General features: G+C 62.9%; 2 protein-coding genes across 7 annotated transcripts; one reads left to right on the top strand and one right to left on the bottom strand.

Moving 5' to 3' along the window:
• The first annotated feature begins 274 nt into the window (after positions 1-274).
• LOC119535760 (aryl hydrocarbon receptor interacting protein) lies at positions 275-7,539 on the top strand. Of its 2 annotated transcripts, none has more exons than XM_037838080.1 (6): positions 275-521; positions 3,070-3,249; positions 4,369-4,557; positions 5,043-5,219; positions 5,343-5,476; positions 5,802-7,539. In XM_037838080.1, exons 1-6 carry the CDS (start codon positions 423-425, stop codon positions 5,872-5,874), a joined length of 852 nt encoding a protein of 283 aa, XP_037694008.1. In that variant the 5' UTR covers positions 275-422; the 3' UTR covers positions 5,875-7,539. The 2 variants fall into 2 exon arrangements, with proteins under 2 accessions (XP_037694008.1, XP_037694007.1); XM_037838079.1 differs by having other exon boundaries at positions 283-521; positions 5,343-5,484; positions 5,802-6,113.
• PITPNM1 (phosphatidylinositol transfer protein membrane associated 1) lies at positions 7,235-20,371 on the bottom strand. Of its 5 annotated transcripts, none has more exons than XM_037838074.1 (24): positions 20,206-20,371; positions 19,180-19,298; positions 17,641-17,855; positions 17,436-17,557; positions 17,031-17,255; positions 15,283-15,609; positions 15,109-15,204; positions 14,924-15,031; positions 13,807-13,868; positions 13,466-13,716; positions 13,043-13,238; positions 12,828-12,935; positions 12,438-12,595; positions 12,155-12,351; positions 11,549-11,719; positions 10,695-10,859; positions 10,314-10,462; positions 10,098-10,208; positions 9,452-9,568; positions 9,096-9,244; positions 8,900-9,020; positions 8,603-8,786; positions 8,370-8,498; positions 7,235-7,800 (listed from the first exon to the last, which is right to left on the bottom strand). In XM_037838074.1, the coding sequence occupies exons 2-24, from the start codon at positions 19,255-19,257 to the stop codon at positions 7,250-7,252; spliced, it is 3,990 nt and encodes a 1,329-aa protein (XP_037694002.1). In that variant the 5' UTR covers positions 19,258-19,298; positions 20,206-20,371; the 3' UTR covers positions 7,235-7,249. The 5 variants fall into 5 exon arrangements, with proteins under 5 accessions (XP_037694002.1, XP_037694004.1, XP_037694003.1 ...); XM_037838076.1 differs by having other exon boundaries at positions 14,924-15,028; XM_037838075.1 differs by lacking the exon at positions 20,206-20,371 and adding an exon at positions 19,958-19,982.
• Positions 20,372-21,007: the final 636 nt, after the last annotated feature.

The following is a 21,007-nucleotide window of genomic DNA, read 5'->3' as shown; positions in this document are numbered from 1 at the left end:
TTAGGGTGTGGCATTACGGGAGGGCTTTTTATCTTTTTTCCTTTCATTTTCCCTGCTCTCTGCAATACCGTTAACGTGACGCTTTCAACTTTAAAAGGCGTGGCACGCAGCCGCGTGGGAGCTCCGCAAGCCAAAGCAATTCAATTTCACACTTGCCCCTCCCAGCAGACCCAGGCCCCGCCTCTGGGACAGGCTTTGGTCCTTCCCCCAGACAGTCTTAAGCCACGCCCCTAGACCGATCCGCGCGCTCAGCCAGAGAACCAATCACCATCCGTTTTCGCGTTCGGTCCCTTTTCGGCTTCTGCCCTCAACCAAGATGGCGCTACCACCGAAGCTGCCGAGGCTCTAGAGGTTGCCGAAGCAGATCCGGAAGCTACCGAACGAGTCCGGAAGTTGCCGAAAGAGAGCAGCGGGGAAAGAGGATGGCGGATATCATCGCAAGACTCCGGGAGGACGGGATCCAAAAGCGTGTGATACAGGAGGGGCGAGGAGTCCTCCCTGATTTTCAGGATGGAACCAAGGTTAGTGTCTACCCCGCTCTCCTTAACCCCTCTGCGGCGCGGTGCGCATGCGAGGCGGGAGGAGGCCTTAGGCGAGAGGTTGCGCATGCCCACGTAGCGGCGGCCAGTGGCCCTACTGCGCACATGCGGAGCTCGACGCCGATTGGTCTGAATTTAAGTAGGGAGCGTATTCGGAGGCTTCTGTCCCGCCCCTGGCTTGGCCTTGTAGCCGCATTGGTCGGGAAGCCTGTCAGTCATCACAAACAGGTTGTGGGCGTTTGACCTCAGTGCTTTCGCAGAGTTGGCTCTAGAAAAGATCCTGGTTGTAAAACCCGGGCTCCGAGGGGGTGCGATGGGACACGGGACCTCTTGGTCTCAAGGGTCCAGATATTTTAAAGACGGAAAGGATTTATGAGAGCACTGAAAGCAACTCCCATTGTTCGGATGGGAAAACAGGCGCCAGATCGGGCAAACCCAGTCCCATCCGCCAGCCCGGAGCCTTTTCCTTTTGGGCTCTTTCCGACTGCTCTGCGTGGCACCCCCCGGGGAGTAAAGAAACCCCCACCCTCCCTGTTTTCAGCATCCAGGTCGAAGCCCCGCCCTGTCCGGCCCCCTCCCCAGACACCCTGCATCCCCAGGCTTCCCTGCTTCCTTCCGGTCACACAGTTCCTTGCTTCCAGAATGCCCTGTTTGTAGACTCAGAGCTTCCTGGAGGCAGCCCCTGTGCCCAGCCCAGAGCAGGAGGTGTTTATTGAGCAGATGAGTAAAGGTCCTGGCAGGTACCTGGGACACCAAACATAGTGGCTGCTGTGAACAAGTGTGTGCTCACTGCTGCCCAGCTCTGGGCCACGGCCCGGCGTATGAAGATCTTAGCCTGGCCCCTGAGCCTGCTCGGAGACTGGAGGGGAGCTGCCCAGCTCTGGCAATCACGGTTATATTAAGAGGGCTCTTCTTTGGGAAGAGTGTGTGGGTGTGCGTGCATGTCCCCAGGTGCTGGGGCTGGGGCCTGGGAAGAGGCAACCGGAGGGGGCAGACTCCAGAAGGAGAGAACGTGGGAAAGGCAGTGGAAATCTGTGAAGCAAGGCATGGCGAGAACAGGAGCAGGCTTTATTCAATAACCAACTGCCAGCGCTGAGTGCTCACTCTGGGCCAGGCACAGCGCTAAATGCGTTACACGTTTATTTCCTTGAATTCTCATGGTGCGAGGTAGGTTTTACCGCTGATTCCATGTACTGATTTGGAAACAGGTCAGAGGGGCAGCACGGTGTGCTGGCCAAGAGGGTGGCATCCTCTGACCATATCCTGTCAGGGGTTTGGTCCTCAGAAGTCATCTCTCTGCACTCATTCCCAGATGATCTCATCCAGTTTTATCCCTTTAAAAGCGCGCCATGCCCAGATGACTCCCAAATGTATATGGCTGGTCTTTACCCCTCCCCTGAACTTGATATCCAGCTCCCAACTCAACATCTCCACTTGGATGTCTGGTTGACAACTCACACATGACCTGCACCACCCAGGCCTTGCCCCCACATCCGAGCCCTCCCCATTTCCCTTATCTAGCTGTATTTTTTTAAAATAATTATTTATTTTTAATGGTGGTAAAATATATATAAAAATCATTGTAACTATTTAAAGAGGACAATTCTTTGACACAAAGTATACTGACAATACTGTATAAAACTGTCACCACTATTTATTGCCAGACTGTTTTCATTATCCCAAACCAACTCACACTCATTTAGAAATAACTCCCCACTCCTGCCTCCCACCTCCTGCCACCTGTGGTAACCACTATTCTACTTTCTGTCTGTGTGAATTTGCTGAGGCTAAGTATTTCATATAAGAGAAATCATAACCATATTTGACCTTTCAGGTCTGGGTGATTTCGCTCAACATGATGTCTTCAAGGTGTAGCATGTTCCAGCACTTTACATCTTTTTATCGCTGAATATTCTATCACATGGATATGCCACAGTTGTTTTTTTTTTAATCCATTGTTTGTTGATGGACACTTGGGTTGCTTCCACCTTTTGGCTATCTCTGAATAAGGCTGCAGTGAAGATTGGTGTCCAAATATCTGTCCAGGCCCCTGCTTTCCATTCTTTGGGGTTATAGCTAGCAGCAGGGGTGTTGTGGGTCATGTGGTATGTCGTTTGTCTTTTGGTCTATAGCATCGGCTCCACGTGGCATAATTCATCATTTTGTTTGATGCCCTTCTTCTAGAATGTGAGCTCCTCGAGGGCAGGGAATTGGATCTCTTGTGTTCACTGTTGTATCCCAGTGTGTGGCACAGAGCGTGGGCACCTCCTGGGAGCGCCTTATATCTTTTGAAGGGATGAACGGAGCCAGACGGCTTGGATTCTAGTACCGCCCAGCCACCCACTGGCTGGGTGACATGGGCTCCAGACCTCCCTCTCTGTGGCTTAGTGGCCTCACCTGGATGGTGTAAGGTCACGTGCAAGGTCTGGTGGAGACACCTGGGTGAGCCCTGTCCTTTGGGGGCTGGGCTTGCCCTTGAGGGTTGGCAGACGGCCTGGGCCCCTCCTTGATGCCTGCATGTGGCTTGCAGGCCACGTTCCACTACCGGACGCTGCACAGCGCCGAGGAGGGCGTCGTGCTGGACGACAGCCGGGCGCGTGGCAAGCCCATGGAGCTCATCATCGGCAAGAAGTTCAAGCTGCCCGTGTGGGAGACCATCGTGTGCACCATGCGCGAGGGGGAGATCGCCCAGTTCCTCTGCGACATCAAGGTGCCTGCCCCACACCTGCCTGCCGTGTCTGTCTGTGCCAGCCGTGCCCTCTGTCCTGTCCCCGACATGACCAAGCCATCACCAGTTCTCTCCCCGGTGCCACACTAGCCTCCCGATGGTCCTCTTGGCTTCTATTCTGCCTCTCCTGTCCCTTAGCCAGGCTGCAGCCAGGGGACGTGTTCTCAAAAGCATGAGGCCTGCACAGCCCCTGGCTTGAAGCCCCTGCGGCTCGTCACCGTCAGGGTAGAGCGTAAGTTCCAGCTGCTCCCATGGGCCATGGCCCCTGCCAGCCTCCCCCTCCCACTCACCACCCTGCCTTTCTGTTCCCTCTTCTTTTTGGCCAAGATCCTCCCCCATTCTTCAAGGCCAGTTCCTGGGCCACCACCCCCAGGAAGGCCTCCCTGATTGTCAGCGGGAAGCTTGAATGCCCCCTCTGGATTCCCCACCCCTCACACCTTGCATGGTAGGAGCTGGTCCTCTGCCTGCCCCACTGCAGGGTAGGGATGTGGCCTGCCTCCTCTCTAGCTTCTCAGTGCCCAGGGGCGGCCAGCCCAGAGCCAGCACTCAGGCCATTGGCTGGCACAGCAGTCAGCCCCATGCAGACAACCGGGAGAGAGGGGCAGGTCGGATGGGGTGGGGGTGGCCTGACTCCTCCCACTCTGGCACCTGTTCAAGTGAAAGGTCAGAGGCTGGGTCCCGTATGCACACGTCCCCCCTAGGGTTTTGAAGTTGCTTCCCTGGGCCAGCTCTGAGCTAGGCCCTGAACAGGTAAGGAGAACGGGACACTGGGAACAGAACCAGGGAGGAACCCGGTAATGGTGTGGGCCTAGGAGGAAGAGGAGGCTGTGAGAACTCTGCCCGGCCTGTGAGGATGGGGAGCCAGTGCTTGGCATTTGGAGTAGGGGTGCGAGGAGTGTGCCTGGGGGCAGGTGCTTGGCTTGGTTTGGTGGCCAGTGTGGCAGAAGCTTCACTGAGAGTGAGGCCTGGGGGCTGTGGGGGTCCTGGGCTGGGGGTGGGGGCCTGAGCCAGCTGCTTCCCCTCTCTGGGCCTCAGTGTCCCTTCTCGGATGGGGCTGGGCCCTCATGACGGAGCCCCTGGCGCCCGCTTGCCCCCCTGTAGCATGTCGTCCTGTATCCGCTGGTGGCCAAGAGTCTGCGCAACATCGCCGCGGGCAAGGACCCCCTGGAGGGGCAGCGGCACTGCTGCGGCCTGGCCCAGATGCACGAGCACAGCTCCCTGGGCCACGCCGACCTGGACGCCCTGCAGCAGAACCCCCAGCCTCTCATCTTCGACATCGAGATGCTTAAGGCGAGTGGCTGCTGAGCCCCGGGTGCCAGGCCACACCAGCACCAGGCTAGCCCACCCCTGGCCAGCCCAAGGGGGCACCCGGAGCAGTGGGTCAGTGGGTGGGCTCCTGGGGGAGGAGGGGAGAGGCAGGTGCAAGAACAGCTGCTGGGGCCCCCAGCAGTCCCCAGGGTGTCCTTCCTGGGGCTGGACGGCACCTTCTCCGACAGGCCTGCCCTGCCCACCCTGCATTCTTTGTTCTCAATCTTTGTGCCGATCGTGTCCTTCCCGGCCTCTGCCGTGCTCTGTCCCCATGTACCTGGCACAGTGCTGGGCACACAGGAGATGCTATTTCAGTGTCTGTTGATGGGTTGGTGAGCGAGCAAGTGGTGCTGCCTCTGCTGTCCGATGTCTGGAGGCCCTGCCGGCACAAGTGCCTGCTGGGTCTGCAGCTGGAGATGCCGCTGTGTCCCCAGGGCCTTGCCCTGACACAGCCCGTGCTCTGGCAGGTGGAGAATCCCGGCACGTACCAGCAGGACCCCTGGGCGATGACGGACGAGGAGAAGGCCAAGGCGGTGCCGGTCATCCACCAGGAGGGCAACCGGCTGTACCGCGAGGGGCAGGTGAAGGAGGCTGCGGCCAAGTACTACGACGCCATTGCCTGCCTCAAGAACCTGCAGATGAAGGTGGGCCCGAGAGCTGGGGGTGCATGAGAGGAGGGGCCCAGGGGCTGGGCAGGTGCACAGGAGGCGGGCCCCGGGATCCAGGGCTCAACACCTTTTCCCCGCCTGCTGCCCCGGCGGCCCCAGGAGCAGCCTGGGTCCCCCGACTGGATCGAGCTGGATCAGCAGATCACCCCGCTGCTGCTCAATTACTGCCAGTGCAAGCTGGTGGCCAAGGAGTACTACGAGGTGCTCGATCACTGCTCCTCCATCCTCAACAAGTACGAAGGTGAGCCTTGGGCACTGGCTGCCAGGGTGGGCCTGCGAGCGGTGGGCGGCCTCCTCTTGCCCTTCACCGCTGGGCACTGGGGCTCAAGACTCAGCCCTCGGCATCCCCCCTTCTGAGTTCCCACTGGAGCCTGGCCAAATCCCCCCCACCCCAGGCCATGGCTCTGCCGTGCCACTGAGGCATAAAGGGTATAATGTGGGGGGATGGTGGGGTCTCCCATGACGGGCCCCCCGGGGCCAGGAGAGGCAAGACCGGGCAGCTGGCTGGGACCCCACTCTTGCCCTGGCGTGCCTGCTGCCCACTGGCGTCCCCTGCAGACAACGTCAAGGCTTACTTCAAACGAGGCAAAGCCCATGCGGCCGTGTGGAATGCCCAGGAGGCCCAGGCTGACTTTGCCAAGGTACTGGAGCTTGACCCTGCCCTGGCGCCCGTCGTGAGCCGCGAGCTGCGGGCCCTGGAGGCACGGATCCGGCAGAAGGATGAGGAGGATAAGGCCCGCTTCCGGGGCATCTTCTCCCACTGACGGGGCCACCCGGCCCCGCCCCACCCCACTGAGCCCACCGCTGCCACTGCCAGTCCACCCAGCCCTGCTACACCAGTTCTCTGTATAAAGGCCTTATTTATCTCTCTCTGGGCTGCCGAGCTGATCCATCGGGAGAGCTGGGCACACCTGGCGTTTCCTGATGCCGGGAGGCAGAGGATCAGGGTTTAGTTCCAGCTCCCGATTCCCAGCTGAGACTTCCCTGAGCCTCAGGGCCCTGACAGAGAGGGGAGGTGGTCCTTTCCAGCCAGGGCTGTGGCACCTGGGAGCCACGGTGTGAAGGGGGAGATACAGCAGGTACAAGCCAGGTGGCCGGTGCGGAGGCCTCCTGTGGGAGGAGACAGAACTTGAGATGTGTCCTAAAGGTGAGGAAGGACGTTTAGGGGCAGGGGACTTGACAAGGCTGCAGTTGGCAGAGATAGGGCTGCCTTGTGTCTGTCTGTGTGCGTGCGTGTGTGGTGGGGGGAGAAGGGCAGAGATGACACTGGAAGGTCCAGACTGGGGAGAACCTTTAGGGCCCAGTGAGGGACTCAAGAGTAGTCCCAGGAAGCAGTGGGGAGCCATGGCAGGATTTAGAGCAGCAGAGGGCTGTGGTCCTGGACAGCTGGGACTGGATAGGGCCAGGAATCCTGGGTGGGGCCAGGGGGGAGGGTGACCAGAGGGAGGAGTTTGGAGAAGAGGGTGCCCTGGCTGGGGGCTGCAGGGCAGGGGCCGAAGGGTCAGGCTTGGGACTCCCAGACTGGAGAGAGGGCATGTTTGGAGACTGGTGCTGAGTCTCTCCAGGGGGTCCTTGGGACAGGCCAGCCTGGCAGGGTGGGAGAGGGGAGGGGTCTGAGGGAGCACCCAGCAGGTCCTGTGGGGAGAAACCAGAGGACAAGGGTGTGCTGGGAGGTGGCCGCTGGGTGGGCCTCTGTCTGGAACTTGGGTGGTGTGGGATGGAGAGTAAAGGAAGAGGGCTGGCACCCTGAGAGAGGTGGTCTCCCAGGGCAGCCACCTGCTCCGGATCCCCTTGTCCCCTGGCCTCAGCTTTTGGAGGCAGGGGTTTCAGTGACAGGCCACGGCTGGCCATGCTGGCCGAGGTGGGTGAGAGTGAGGTCGAGGGGCTCTATCTCCGAAGAGGCGGCCTTCCCTGAGACCTTCGAGGCCTAGCCCCTGTCCTGACCTGCTGGATGACCCCGGGCAGGTCCCTGTCCCCCTCTGCTCTTCAGTGTACCTCCTGAGCTGTCAACTGCAGCCAGATGGTGGGCCAGTGGGTGGGATGCAGGTGGCATTTATTTTCATGGATTTACACATGTTGGAAAAGCCTCTGGGCCCTGGCCCACCCCCGCCTCCCTCCCCTGGGCTGGGTCCCCCCACATGATGGGGAAGTAACACTGATGGGCAGATAAAGGTGCAGGGGGTGGGGCCAGTGGGCCAGGGCCGGACATCTAGACCCCCAGCCTCCCACATGCGGCCTCTCAGGCCCCTCAGGTGTGAGAATAAATAACCCAGGTTCAGCCCCGGTTTGGGCCTCACTCTTCGCTGTCCAACTTGAGGCTGATGCTCCGGGCCTTGCCGCGTGCCAGCGTGGTGGGGGGAGTTCCAGGGCCCTCGCGCTCCGCCTGGCTGGGACCCCTCGAGCGAAGCAGCTGGCTCTGTTTGCGGAGGAAGTCCACAGGGGCAGCCACGCTGTAGCTGCTCTTGGCCAAGGTGGCCCGCGGGGGTCCCGTGGGGGCATGAGGGTGGGAGCCCGCCTCCAGTTGGCCCAGGTGGGCCACATAGCCATCCGACAGGAACTGCAGGCAGAGGTGGACAGGCATGAGGGGGGCGGCTGGCCTAGGGCACACACGCTGCCCTCCCTAAGGCTTCTGAGGCAGGTGGGGACTGGTCAGCGCTGGCTGGATGGTGGGCCTGGCACAGCCTGAACCCCACTCTCCTCTCTGTGGACGGAACCTCAGGCTGGAAGCACCTTGGCTTTCCTCCTTGCTCTGCCCCAATCTGAGCCTCAGTTTCTTCATCTGCAAAAGGGGATCTTGGGGGAAAGTAACTGAGGCTAACGTTTAACAAGCACTATTTCATGCCCTATGCACAGTGATGGGCAGTAAATCATGGCATGCTCCAGATAAGCTGACAAGGTTACTGCCATTGTCATTTCTGTTTTACAGACAGAAAACAGACTCAGACAGGTCAAGGCCCATGACCACAGCAGAGTGCAGGTGCAGAGTGCACTCCAGCCAGGCTCTGAGGGGCGCGGCTATAAGCTGCATGTGATCTCAGGTCCCCTAAGGCCTGAGTGAAAAAAAAACGTGCTGCCTTAACCTAGAGCCCTTGGTGGGGTCCCTCTCCATCCTCTCCCTGCCCTCACCTGGCACTGCGACTGCAGCTTGCGCACGGCGCGCCCCACGATGTAGGTCTGGCCGGGGGGCAGGCCCAGCGCCGCGTAGACGGCCACATCTTTGGGGGACCCATAACCCGCCACGATGTTCAGCTCCACCTGTGGCCAAAGACGACGGTCAGCCGTCCCCGGGCCGGGCGGTGGGGCGGGGGCTGCTGGGCTGTCCGGGCCGGATCTCCCTCCCCCGTCGCCCCCCGCAGCACCTCCTGCACCAGGCTCTGCAGAAACACGGCCTTCTGGCGCAGCGGGTCGTGCGTGAGGCCGTCGCAGAAGGAGACGACGCCGTGGGGGAAGTTGTGCTGCGACAACCAAGCCACCACGCGGTGCTTCTGCATGTCGGGCCGGCCCGTGACGTACACGATCAGGAAGCCCGCGTCCTGCCAGTGCCTGAGGAGCGGGGGTGGGGGGGCGGCGGTCGGCGGCGCGGCGGCCCGGGGGTGGGGGCGGCGACGCGGCGCCGGCGGCTCCTACCTGACCACGTCCACGGCGCCGGCCCGCACCTTGGGGTCGCTGCCCATGATGGAGACGCTGGCAGTGAAGGAGCCGTCGATGCTGAAGACCACGGCCTCGGTGCCGCGGGCCACCACGGTGAGGCAGCACTCGGCGTACGTGTGGTCGCCCCTGCGCCCCCGGGTGTGTGTGAGGGGCGGGGCCTCGCGGAGCCCCGCCCCGCCGCGCCCGCCGCCGCGCGCTCACCTGACCACCATGCGCACCGGGAAGACGCCGATGCCCAGCGCGCGCTCGGGGGGCACCGGGAAGGCCAGGCGGCCCGAGCTGTTGGTGATTTCGGTGCCGAAGTGGATCCACTTGCCGGACAGCGGCTGCGTCATGACGTAGACGTCCACCTGGCCAGGAGAGGGGGCCTGAGGGTCCATGGGACGGAGCCCCGGGCACCCCCCGACCCGGCCTGTGGTCGGGGGAGGGGAGCTGGGGGCTCAGCCGGGTCGGCCGGGAGCTGCTCCCAGGACAGGAGGCCGGGCCGCGGCCCCGACTGGGGCGAGGTCGGCCCGACGGGGGCGGGTCTACCGGGGCCGGGGCCGCCGGGTCCTGACCTTCTCTCCGGTGAGCGTGACCACGTCCAAGGGCCCGTACATGAAGCGCCCGTTCAGCACCTGGGGGCGGCCCTCGCACACCACCGTGTCGCTCGCCCGGTGATTGGAAGTGACGTTCTGGCGGGAGAAAACGGGGTGGGTCCGCGGCCGGGCAGGACTGGGTGCTGGGGGAGCGGGGTGGCGCCGCTGTGGGAGAGGGGCCGCCGCCCGAGGCGGGGTGCGATTTGGCGACCTCGCCCCGAGCTCGCCAGCCTGTGCGCGGACTGTGGGTTTCGGGGGGCCTTGCCGTGCAGGACGGGAAGAAGGGGTGAGTGGGGTGGGAGTGAGTGTAGCTCTGACCCCTGACTTAGGTGGGCGGGGCGGAGACCAGCGGCTCCGAGGGGCGGGGCCAAGGCCTCAATGGGGCGAGGCCGTTCGAGGAAGAGAATGTCTGGGGTCGTGGGGGGCCGGGCCTGCTCGGGAGTGGGTGCATGCAGTTTGAGGACCCCGACGTAGGAGGGAGGGGCTGTGGTCTAAGAGCGCCAGGTCGTTAGGAAAGGGGGTGGTGCGCGAGAGAGGAACGCTGTGGCCGTGGGGGCGGGATGTTGGGGGGGGGCGCCCAGGAGAGGGTGCGGGGCCTCTAGGGGCGCCGAGGGCAGGCGCGTACCCGGATCTTGACCTGCGTGCGCTTGCGCTGCCACTTCTCCCTGGGAAAGGCCGGGCTGTAGATGGACGGCTCCTCGCACTCGGCCAGGTGGGGCCGCTCCTTCTCGATCACCTGCGGCGGGCCGGGGTGCGGCCACGTGAGCGGGAGCAGGGGCCCGGGGCTCCCCCTCCTGGTCCCCTTCCCACCCCACGCCCCGCCGTCCACACCCAGGCCGACCTGGCGCAGGATGAAGGCCACCACGTCGGCCGACTCCCAGTAGCTGGCGTGGAAGAGGTGGGGCAGCGTGACGGTGGGGAAGGCGGTGAGCGCCTCGGGGCAGTACAGCGAGTAGTCAATCCGCTTCGTCCCCCACCAGCGCTCCAGGACTGCACGGCCACGGGGGCAGTGAGGACAGCGGCCTCGCACCCCGGGCCCACCTGCGCGGCCGGAGCCCTTCCCTCCCTCCCTTCTGCCCAGCCTGCCCTTTGCCTTGTCGGGGTTGGGTGCTGGGTGGGTGTTAGGGTGGGGTCCAGAGGAAAGGCTGAGGGGAAGTAGAATAAGGATCCTCTCCCCGGCTGGACTGCTGGGGGGGGGGGAGGCTGTGACTGTCCGACTTACTCTTGACCACCTCGCTGGTGGTGCTGGGGGCGGCTGGCTGGGCTGGGGGTTCGGCACCTAGCTCACTACCCTTCCAGAAGGCACCACTGGCCGAGGTGGGCGTCGAGGGCACCAACATCTCTAGCTCTTCCAGAAAGAGGCCCGAATGGGTCTGCAAGGTGTCGGCTGCGGGCAGAGGGGCAACCTCAGCGGCCACGCCCTGGCTGGGCCAGGCCTGCCCTCTTGTCTCCCTGCCCCCAGGGGTCCCAGGGCAGCCCCGCCCCTCCCCCTCCCTGTCTACTCTGCTGGCCCTCCCCTTCCTGTCAGGTCTCGGCTGAGGCTGGACTGCCCCATATCTGGGTGGGGTGGAGTGTGGGGAACTTCCTCTCCTGAGAGCTCACCCCATCAGCCAGCTGCTTTCCTGCCAGAATGCCAGCACCACCCCTAAACGCCTGCACACCTGTGCCCAACACATGCCCACCTGTCTCAGGGGCCCCAAAAGGTACCCATTGGCATCACACCTGTACCTGCCCATGCCAATACCTGGTCACACACACACCACAAGTGTGTGTGGAGACACCACAGCTACACACAGACGCACCACAGCCACACACCCTTGTATGTGCTGGTGTTCCTCTGCCTCCTCCCTCCAGCTCAGTCACCACCCCTGCCCACCCCCTCCTGGGCAGGGAATCGAGGAGGGATTCTCTGGGCAGAGAGCTCCAGACTGCCCACGTGGTCAGGGCAGGCCCAAGAGGTTCCTGGTGCCGTGGGAGCTACCTCAGGCCCTCCAGGGTGAGGGAGCCCCACCCACACCCCTCTGTTGGGGCCCTCCTGCCCTCCACCCCCTCCCCTTTATCCTGGTTGGGGCGTACCCAGCAGCAGGGAGGAGCTGTCTCCCAGGGGGAACTTCTGGTAGCGGGGCACAGCCAAGGGGGCGATGGCCTGGAACTTGGGGGCCAGCAGGGGCTCCAGGCGGGAGGCGCAGGGGTCGGCCGCATGGAAGAGGTTGTAGATTTGCTCACAGGCTGGGCGCATCTGGGCCACTGGGTATCCCGGAGAGAGAGAGAGAGGCGGGGAGGGGGCTCAGCCAGGACTTCTGGGAGGGACCCTGAGCCAGCCCTCCCTGGGAGGTCGCAGGGGTCCTGCCTCAAGTCAGGCCTCTCGGCAAAGTTGCTCCGAGCTGCCAGTTCACTGCTGTGGGTCACGACACAGAGTACTGTGTGCCCATGCGACCCCTTATCATGCAGAGCATCTCAGAGTAAATTACCTCCCTGAGCATTGCACTCTGGGAAACGGCCTTGGCAACTCCCTTCTTTCTGGGCCTCAGTTTTCCCTTCTCTAGCCAAGCCATTTAATCTGTACAGTGGGAGGTGCCAATAATCATGCCAGCATCTCCACTGAGATGAAAGGTGGCGAGATGGGGCCTCATCTGGGCAAACAGGACAAGGGTGGCCGCCCCACCCCTCCTGAGGGCTCACCCTCCAGGGCAGGCATCACAGTTTTGCGCAGAGCCAGCACCAGGCCCAGTGGGGAGCCAAAGAGGAAGAAGCCGGAGACCTTGAAGTCGAGGCGGGCAGCACTGGTGGGGCCGTCGGGAGCCTCGGGGCCCGTGGCCAGTGGGCAGGAGGCGGTGCTCGCCCGCCGGGGCTCCCCCAGGGGGGCGGCCGTCTGCAGGCTGCAGGGGAGGGGGCACTCAGTGCTGCCTCTCCGTGGTCCAGCCTGAGCCCGTGGGGGGAGCAGTGGGGCAGGGGTGTCTGTCACCTGTTCTGGGAGCCCTCAGGCTCAGGAGTGGCCATGTCACAGGGTGTACGCTGGGCAGGCAGGGCGGAAGGTTCTGGGCTGGCTCGGCCCAGCCCCTCCGCCCCGTCTGCCAGGGGGTCCCGCACTGGGCCAACTTCGGGAGAGAGCAGCTCATTGTTCTAAACGGAACAAGGGACAGAACATCCTCAGGCCTGGAGCCTGGGCAATTTCTACATATTGGGAACTGAGGAGAGAGGCTTGGGGATTGGGCAGGGACTCAAAGAAAGAAGGCAGGACAGAGCCCCTGAGAAGACACCACAGGTGCAGCAGGGCCCTGCTGGGGAAGAGGTCACGTTGCGGGGGCAGACACCTGGAAGGGGAGAGCGCAGCCCGTCCCGAGGCCACACTGACCATGCTCCCGCGGCGGCTGCTGCCCCGGCTCCCAGTGCCCACGGTGGCACTGTGGCAGAGCGCGTCAAAGCCCAGGATCCCTCCAACGCCGTCTCCGATCAGCACCACCTGGGTGAGAAGGCAGGTGGCATCGGAGAGGCCATTGGCCACCACAGAGGGCAGACAGACGGACCGCTCTGGTGATGGGCTCCCCAGGGACATCCCTCAGCCCTGACCTGCCCGCAGAAGCCGGCACCCTCCGGCGAGCGCAGGAAGGCTGCATAGGCCTGGTTGGTGCGGGCAATGACGGTGGCCACTGCGCCCTGGTAGCGGGAGGATGAGGTGGCCAGCAGTGGCAGGGCGGCCAGCGGGATGTGGTCCTGGCCCTGGGAGCGGGACAGGCTGTCGCTGTCGTGGCTGTAGGGGCTGAGGCTGCAGGAGGAGGTGGGGACAGGTGGGTGGGGAGCCTCCAGCCCCTCCACTGGCCCCTGGGTCCCTGTCCCACTAGAGAGGCCTTTGTGACGGAGCCACTGACTGGAGACTGAGGCCCAGGGGCCCACCCACGGCCCCTCCCCCGTGGGGTCTCCCCAATCCTATGGGCCCCAGGTGGCTGTCCTCGCCTTGGGAGCCCTGGGTACTCCCCCACCCCTGGCCAGTACTTGGAGACAAGGGCAAAGGCGGCGGCGCAGATGGGCGGGCAGGGCACCAGGCGCAGGGCCACGTGGCCGAGGGCCTCGGGGAAGTGGATGCGGGTGACGGCCTCGAAGGCTGCGCTCAACGTCTGCACATCCGCCTGCTTGGAGTTGGCATCTCCGGGGCCCAAGTCCAGGATGTTGCCGCTGTGCAGGATGAGGAAGAGGGCGTGGACTGCACATGCCTCGGCCCCTAGCTCCCCGACTCCATCTGGACCCTGTGTGGGGGTGACGGGGGGCCCGGTGCGTCAGGGTGGCAGATGGCCCGGCAGGCAGACAGTGACATGGGGAGGGCCACCCATACTCACCTCCGAGTCCCTGGCTGCTCGGGCCCCGTCCCCGATGCCTTTGGTGGCCTCAGTTCCAGGCTCTGTGGGGCAGGGGAAATCAGTGGGGACCGAGGGGGCCCTGGGCATCCCCTCGTCTGGCACCTCTGACACCCCAGCTCTGGTGACTGCCTGAGCCTCCTTCATGTCCCTCTGACCTTGCACCTGATTCTCACAGGTCATTTCACATTTCCAGGCCTTTGTCCTGGCTTGTCCCACTGCCGGCGATGGTCCTCTCCACAATGCCTCGCTTGCCTGGCAGACTAACCCTGCCCTGTCCAGTGCGGTAGCCACTGGACTCATGAGACTGTTTAAACTTAAATGAATTAAATGGGAAAAAAAAATTCAGTTTCTCAGACCCAACAGCCACATTCCAAGTGCTTGTGAGCCTCATGTGGCTAGTGGCTGCCATATTGGACAGGGCAGATATGGAATATTTGCATCATCACAGAAAGTTCCTTTGGACAGTGCTAGTCCAATCCTTCCAAAACAACTCCCTTCATACATTGCCCCCGCCACCCAAAGCCTTCCCGGGTTCCATACTTATTCCTTTGTCCTTTGCTATGGCTGTACCTTGAGTAGATCCATCTATTATCCATCCACCCAATCATCCATCCATCCGTCATTCATCCTCCATCCATCTATTGTCCATCCATCCATCCATCATCATCCATCCATCCTTCATCCATCCATCCATTGTCCATCCATCATCATCCATCCATTCTCCATCCATCTATTGTCCATCCATCCATCATCCATCCATCCATCCATCGTCCATCCATCATCCATCCATCTATTGTCCATCCATCCATCCATCCATCCATCCATCATGCCTCAATTATTCATTTGTGTATTTCATAAGTACCCTCTCTGGACTGACCTGCGTCTTAGGACTGCAATAAACTCATGACCGAGTTGTTCCCTGGGCCCCAAGTGCCCAGCATAGAGCCAGCTATGGCGGGAGATGGGTAGAGTTTGCTGACTCAAATTGGATTCTCTGGGATTTGGACCTTCCCTGTTGGAGCTGAGGGGAAGGACCTGGCCCTCCCAACTGTGTAAGGGGTGCTGGCTGCCAGGTGGCCCGGCCTGGGGTCCTCACCTGGCGCCCCTTCTGCTTCCCTGGGAGAGGCAAAGGCGTCAATGAAGTCATTGGAGTTCCACTTGGTCATTTCCTTGGGGAAGACCTCGTCACTGTCTGAGAAGCCTTCTGAGGGAACAGGGGGCTGGGTCAGGGTCAGGGAGCTTCTCAGGGGTGCCCCCCCTCCTCGGGGCTGCGGTGCTCACCATGAGCATCAAAGAACTCCTCCTCGGAGCTGTTCTCGGAGTCGCGGGCGATGTTCTGCATGCGCCACTCAGACAGGCTCTGGGGGGACACGCCCCCTGCAGGGCCGGCTCAGCCCCAGCCGGGGGTCCTGTCTGCCGAGGCTCAGCACCCCCCGCCCCATCCCCGGGCCTCACCTCCGTGCTGGGACGAGTGGGAGGAGCGGGAGGACGACGACCACTGCTTGCCAAAGCTGGCGTCGGGCGAGGTGTCGGAGCCAGGGGGTGCCTCGGGCCCGTCGGGGGTGCCTGCATGGCTGGCCCCAGCCCGGGCTTCAGGGCCTGGCCTCCCCGGGGGCGGGGCCTCGGACTCCTCCTGGCCTGCGTTGCACTTGGCCATGCGCTGGGCCAGCATGCGGGCGGTCTCGTCTTCCAGGGCCCGTATGTCGGCCATGCTCAGCTCCGTCCACTCGTCCTGCCAGCACCAGGCCTGGCGGTGGGCACGCAGCATCACCCGGCGCAGACCTGCAGGTGCCCAGGCGTCAGGGCACCGGCCACCCCGGGTCTCCCCACTGCCACCACTGCGGCCACGTGCGCAGCCCTTGAGGTTGGGCAATGGCTCCCCTGGGCCACTACTGCCCAGAGCCACAAAGTAGGGCAGGGCTAGCGTTATCTGGGGGATGCGAGTAGAAACTGGGGCATCTGTCTTTGTGCACCCTGCCTCCCTGCCCACTGCCTCTGTATCTCCCTGGACACCCAACTCTCAAGCACTGACCCCACCCCGAAAGCTGGGAGCCATGCTTGTTCTTGCCCACTTTCACCTGCTTCCTGCTGACTTCTTGCTAACAGTTAACAGTTAATTAAAGCATTAACAGTTAATGAAATTGTCGGCGGTTAATAAAGGTGTTCGTAGTTAATGGAAGTGTTGGCATTTAGTGGTAGTGAAAAATGATACCCATTCTGGGAATATTTTCATCATAAGCAGAGGAATAAAGCTAGAAACCTTTCAGAATCAAGAAAATAGAGTAATAGTGGTTGGATTATGATCTTAAGCTTCTGGAAGGAAATCTTTCAGAATCTTAATAGTGGTTGTATGTGGGTAACTTTAATAGCCTTATTTGTGCTTTTCTGTATTTTTCAAATGCAAGACAAAGATCCTGTGTTACTCTGTGAGCGAAATTTCCTCATCTTTAAAATGATAATAATAGTCCCTCCCTTGAAGGGGTTTTGAGGGTGCTAAAGAGGTCCTTGCCTGAAAAGTCATTGGCAAAGAATCAGGCAAGTTACAATCAATCAATATTAGCCCTTCAGATCTGGCCCAACCTCCTCTCATTTACAATAGGGAGAAGTAAGGAGCTGAGCCAGGAAGTGGCTGCTGGAGGGTACACAGAGTCAGGAGTGGAGCAGATCCCAGTGCCCTGGACCTTCCCACCCAGGGATCGGCTTTCTACCTGCGGGTGGTGGGGTCTGCCTGCCCCCAGACCTGGGGGATGGGGCAGGGCCGACCCACAGGAGATGCAGGGCTGCTTTGGAGGTGAGGCGTGGAATAGGGGCTCCTGGACCCCAGAGAGCAAGATCTCAGAGTCACAGCCTCAGAGCCTGCACTCCTTAGTATGCTGCCTGATAGGGCCGGGGACCCTGAGATTCTCTAACAGTCTCGCTGGACTCGCAGAATAATGGAGAATGTTAGAATCTTAAGGAAGAAGCAGCATCTCTGAATGTCAGTGCCGGCATGATCAGCTTCTTGTCCTCCTGACCCTCACCCATACCTCAAGGCTTGGCTCCCCCAGCTAGGCTGCCTGGCTCCCTCTGCCTTGGTGCCCATGTCAAATGGAAATATGGCTGCATGCTTCTGGGTCTCCCAGGGGACGGAGGCAACTCTGGCTGTGACATGGGGCCCGGTGCCTGCTGGGTGAGTGGATCCTCCTGTGGGGCTGGGTGCTCACCGACGTCGTGGATGAACTGCTCGATCTTGGCCTGCATGCCCCAGTAGCGGAACTCCACCTTGCACAGCTTGTAGGCACACATGAGGGGCCCTGTCTGGGCCGCCGTCCGCGCCCAGTCGTCAGCCAGAGGCCCTCGGCCCGTCTTGACCGAGTGGTACAGCCGGGGGTCCTCTTCTGCTTTGTACTCGCCTGGGGCCACTGCGTCCCGCACAATGTCAATGGTGTCTGGGTGGGGGGAAGCCTTCAGCAATCCTGGTCCCCTTCCACCCCACCCTGCCTCAGGATTGGGAGGGCAGACCCTCACGGACAGGAAGTGGAGCCCGGAGAGGGCCTGAGACTGGACCATCAAGGCAGCAGGTGGCCAGGGAGGGGCTCCAGCACCTCACCCCCAGCACCAGCCCTCACCCAGGATGCGCTGTCTCCTCTCAGTCCCGCTCAGGTTGAAGACATTTGGCTGCTGGCCCCCATCAGGCAGGTAATAGGTCTCTATTTCAATAGAGAATTTCTCTACAAAGGGGCAGGTGTACCTGGGCAGAAGGCAGGGGTAAGGGTCACTCCCGTGCCCACCATGCCCCTTGCGGCCCCAGGCCCGGGCTGTCCGCCCACTCACCGGGTTCGGGTGTAGGGATAGGCGTTCCAGGACTCCTCCTCCACCTGCAGAGCAGCCTTGGGCAGCAGTGCCCGGAACCAGCCTGGGATGTGGGAGCCCACATGGTACACCTTGTGGGTGTACTGCCCGCTGCCACCGGGCCCATCCGTGTATGGCTGGTTGGCCAGGATCTCCACGCCACTGCCCTCGCCGCTTGACTCCTCCCGGCTCTTTTTCTGCAGCCCGGGGTGGAGCAGAACAGGAGCTCAGCCCCGGAGCGAGGGCCTTGCCCACTCAGCTCCTGGGACCCGCCTCCCACCTGGCCTGGCCCCCTGCACAGCCCTGGGATCCCAGTCCCGGCCCTCCCAACTCCTGAATCCCCGTTCCGGCCCCTGCAACCCCTGGGACCAGGGTCCCAGTCTCCCATGGGTTCTGTGAGTCAACACTCATTCAGTCATTCAAGTATTTATTCAATGCCTACTCCAAGCCAGGCATTGTTTGGGATTATATTGATTGGGATCAGTATAGATGAACAGAACAAAGATCCCTACCCTTGTGGAAATTCTTTTCTAGTGGAGGTAGAGAGACACAAAAAAAGGAAATTATATGGTATATTAGAAGGCAGGAAGTGCTATGGAAAAAGGAATGGACTAGGGTAATCTAGTAAGAGCTGGGGATTGCCATTTTAACTTTAATTGAGAAGATCACATGGCCAGGCTTGAAGGCGGTGAGGGAGGGTTCTGTGGTGGGCTGGGGTAGGGGGTGGGTGTGTAGTGGGGGGCAGAGGGGAAGCCCCTGCAAGGCCCTGGGGTGGGAGCACACCAGACAGTCTCAAGTAGCAGCAAGGAAGCCAGAGTGGCCAGAATGGAAGAAAGGATAGGAAAAGCGCCCCACCTCTCTGAGGACCTGACCCTCGTCCCTCCTCTCCTTGGGATCCCAATCCCAGCTCCTGCCACACCTCTTGGAGCTGGAAAGCACCCAGATCCAGCCCTGGACTGCTCTGGGGCTGACTGGGCTCCCTCAGCACCCTTTAGGCCAGCTGCCAGCCTCTGGCCTCCAAAGACACGGAGACTGTCGTTCTGGGGACAGACCTCGCCCAGGCCTGTCGCCCAGACCCCCTGCACTGGCTCTCTGACCTCCCCGAAGCCTGCCCCTGGCCCAGACTCTCTCTCCCAACAGCTCTGGGTTTGATCCTAATCCCCTCTCCCTGCCCTCCTGGGGCTGCCAGCACCCCTCCCAGCCTTTCCTCCACCACAGCCCCCTCCTCACTCCCTGTCTCCCACTGGTTCCTCCTCCCCCTTCCCCCTGGGATTACAGATTGAGGAGGATTAAAGGAGTGTCCAGCACGGTTGGGGACATGGAGGGGGGGGCTGGGGAGGCGCCTTTCGGCCCTCCTTTTCCCACAGCCCTTACCCTCCACATGGAACAGGGGTCCCTCTCTCCTCTCCTGGGCTCGGGGTGCAGGACTGGGGGTAGGGGGTGAACTGGGCCTAGCCCCCGGTCCGGGGTGCAGCGCCCGGATGGTGCCCAGCCCGCGCGCTCTCGCCGCCCCCGCCTCACCTGGATCATGTAGAGCTGGGCCACCTGGTACTCGTCCAGGCTCATGGGCAGCACGATGTGGTACTCCTTGATGAGCATCCTGCAGGCGCTCGGCCGGCCGCGCGCGGCCTCCACTCCGCCTGGCGCAGGGCACGGCGCGGCCGTCAGTGTGGGGCGGCGGCGCGCGGCCCTGAGCCCTGCGCGCCGGCCGGGGGGCTCGGGCCGCGGGACCCCATGCCCGGGCCCGCGACGGGGGAGGCAGGGGCGAGCCCGGCGCGGCCGCGAGCGCTGACCTCCTTTCCGCGCAGCCCCCGTCCCCCGCCCGGCCGTCGCCGTGGCAACCGCGCGCTGACGCCGCGGGCCCCCTGGAGCGCCGGCCCCGCCTCTCCGGCCGCCGCCGCGTCCTAGCCCCCCGCGTGTCGGCAGGCCTCGGGGAGCCGGTCCCCTCCTTTCGATCCCGCCTGCCACCACCGACCCCGCAGGGGCCTGCCCCTGCATCTCTTTCCCCAAGCCGCTGGGGCTCCGGGACCCCCACTCCCGGATCTTGTCCCCCGCGTTGTGTCACCGCGGACAGGACCCGTGCGCCCGCTCAGCATCCTGCCCGTGTTCCCCACCCCCCGCATGCGGACCTGCCTTCCAGAACCAGTTGACCCCTCTGCCCCTCAGCTCTGCTTGCCCCACCCCGGCCGGCGGCCCGGGCCTCGACTTCCCCTTCCCCAGCGTCTTTCTTGGACCCCCGGCCCCCGTCGCCTCTCCACTCGTCTGTGCAGCCACCCCGTCATCCTCCCCGGGAGCTGACCCCCTCTTCAGGGTTGAGGCGAGAGTGGCTCCACTTGGTGTCCCACGGGCCCCCGCCCCGGGAGAGCCGCTCCGCCCACCTGCTCCCCGACCCGGCGCCGCGGTTCCGCTGCAGGCGCCCCAACCCCCCCGCCACTCCCTAGCACCCAGCGGGCAGGCGAGAGGCCCCGTTGTCCCCACTTCCCCCTGCTCCCCTGCGTCCCCGTTCCGCGCCGTGCTCTTGGCTCGCCCGCCTAAGTCCCGGCTCACCTCTAGCTTGAGGCGGGCGCCCCTCACCCGGCCCGGGCGGGGCCGGCTGGGCCGCGGGTCGGAGCCCGGAGCGCCCCCAGCTCCGGCCTCGGGCTCCCGCAGTGGCCGGCCCCTCTGGAAGCGCAGCGCGGGCCCATGGCCCCGACCTTCCTCCCAGCCCGCCCGCGGGCGCCCCCGCCGTCCCCTCCCCGCCGCCCGCGCGTCACTGCGGCCGCCCCGCCCCCTTCCTGGGCCCGGCTGGTCACCGCCACCGCGGCGGGGTCCCGGCAGCTTCCTGGGCCCGGCTGGTCACCGCCATCGCGGCGGGGTCCCGGCAGCCGGGCGGAGGGCTGACCCCGTGACCCCGGCCGGCCTCCCCCACAGGGGAGAAGGGTGCTTCTGACTCCCTGTGGGATGCTTGTGGTCCCCAAGACGCTCTTGGTTCCCATCTCCTCCCTGGCCCAGCCCTCCTGTGCACCATGGAGGGGTAGAGTTTGGAAGGCAGGGTCCCACCCCCATGGCCCCCGGCCCCTCACCCTCTGCAGCCCCAGGAACCTGTGACTCAGGGCAGGGGAAGTGCCACCCCCAAAGTCTGGCCAGAAGCTGATGACTGATTTGCCTCTACCTGGGGGTGGGGTTTCTGGGCCCCAGGCCTCCAGGGTCACTCAGCTTGGGCCTGGGGCAGAGGCTGTGTGCCTCAAGGGCCCACAAGTCTGACCCAACAGCCACCAAATCCAGGGCAAAGGCTGAGACACTCAGAAGGGTACACACCCAGTGCCCAAGGTGCTGGGACAGTGGACGGCAGCATGGAGCCGGGCCTCGC

This window comes from Choloepus didactylus, chromosome 6, assembly GCF_015220235.1.
Source record: "Choloepus didactylus isolate mChoDid1 chromosome 6, mChoDid1.pri, whole genome shotgun sequence".
Taxonomy (NCBI): Eukaryota; Metazoa; Chordata; class Mammalia; order Pilosa; family Megalonychidae; genus Choloepus; species Choloepus didactylus.
Note: the sequence above shows the minus strand (reverse complement) of the source record. Positions and strands in the feature narration are given on the sequence as shown.

Bases quoted from the DNA above. Each gene is read 5' to 3' on its own strand.
- PITPNM1 (XM_037838074.1), bottom strand. From the start codon at position 19,257: ATGCTCATCAAGGAGTACCACATCGTGCTGCCCATGAGCCTGGACGAG. The intron at 12,596-12,827 runs GTCAGTGTGGCC...TGTTCCGTTTAG, and splicing joins GCAGCCGCCGCGGGAGCATG to AACAATGAGCTGCTCTCTCC. The intron at 7,801-8,369 runs GTGAGGGCAGGG...CTCTGCCTGCAG, and splicing joins AGCTGCAGTCGCAGTGCCAG to TTCCTGTCGGATGGCTATGT.
- LOC119535760 (XM_037838079.1), top strand. From the start codon at position 423: ATGGCGGATATCATCGCAAGACTCCGGGAGGACGGGATCCAAAAGCGT. The intron at 3,250-4,368 runs GTGCCTGCCCCA...GCCCCCCTGTAG, and splicing joins AGTTCCTCTGCGACATCAAG to CATGTCGTCCTGTATCCGCT. The intron at 4,558-5,042 runs GCGAGTGGCTGC...GTGCTCTGGCAG, and splicing joins TCGACATCGAGATGCTTAAG to GTGGAGAATCCCGGCACGTA.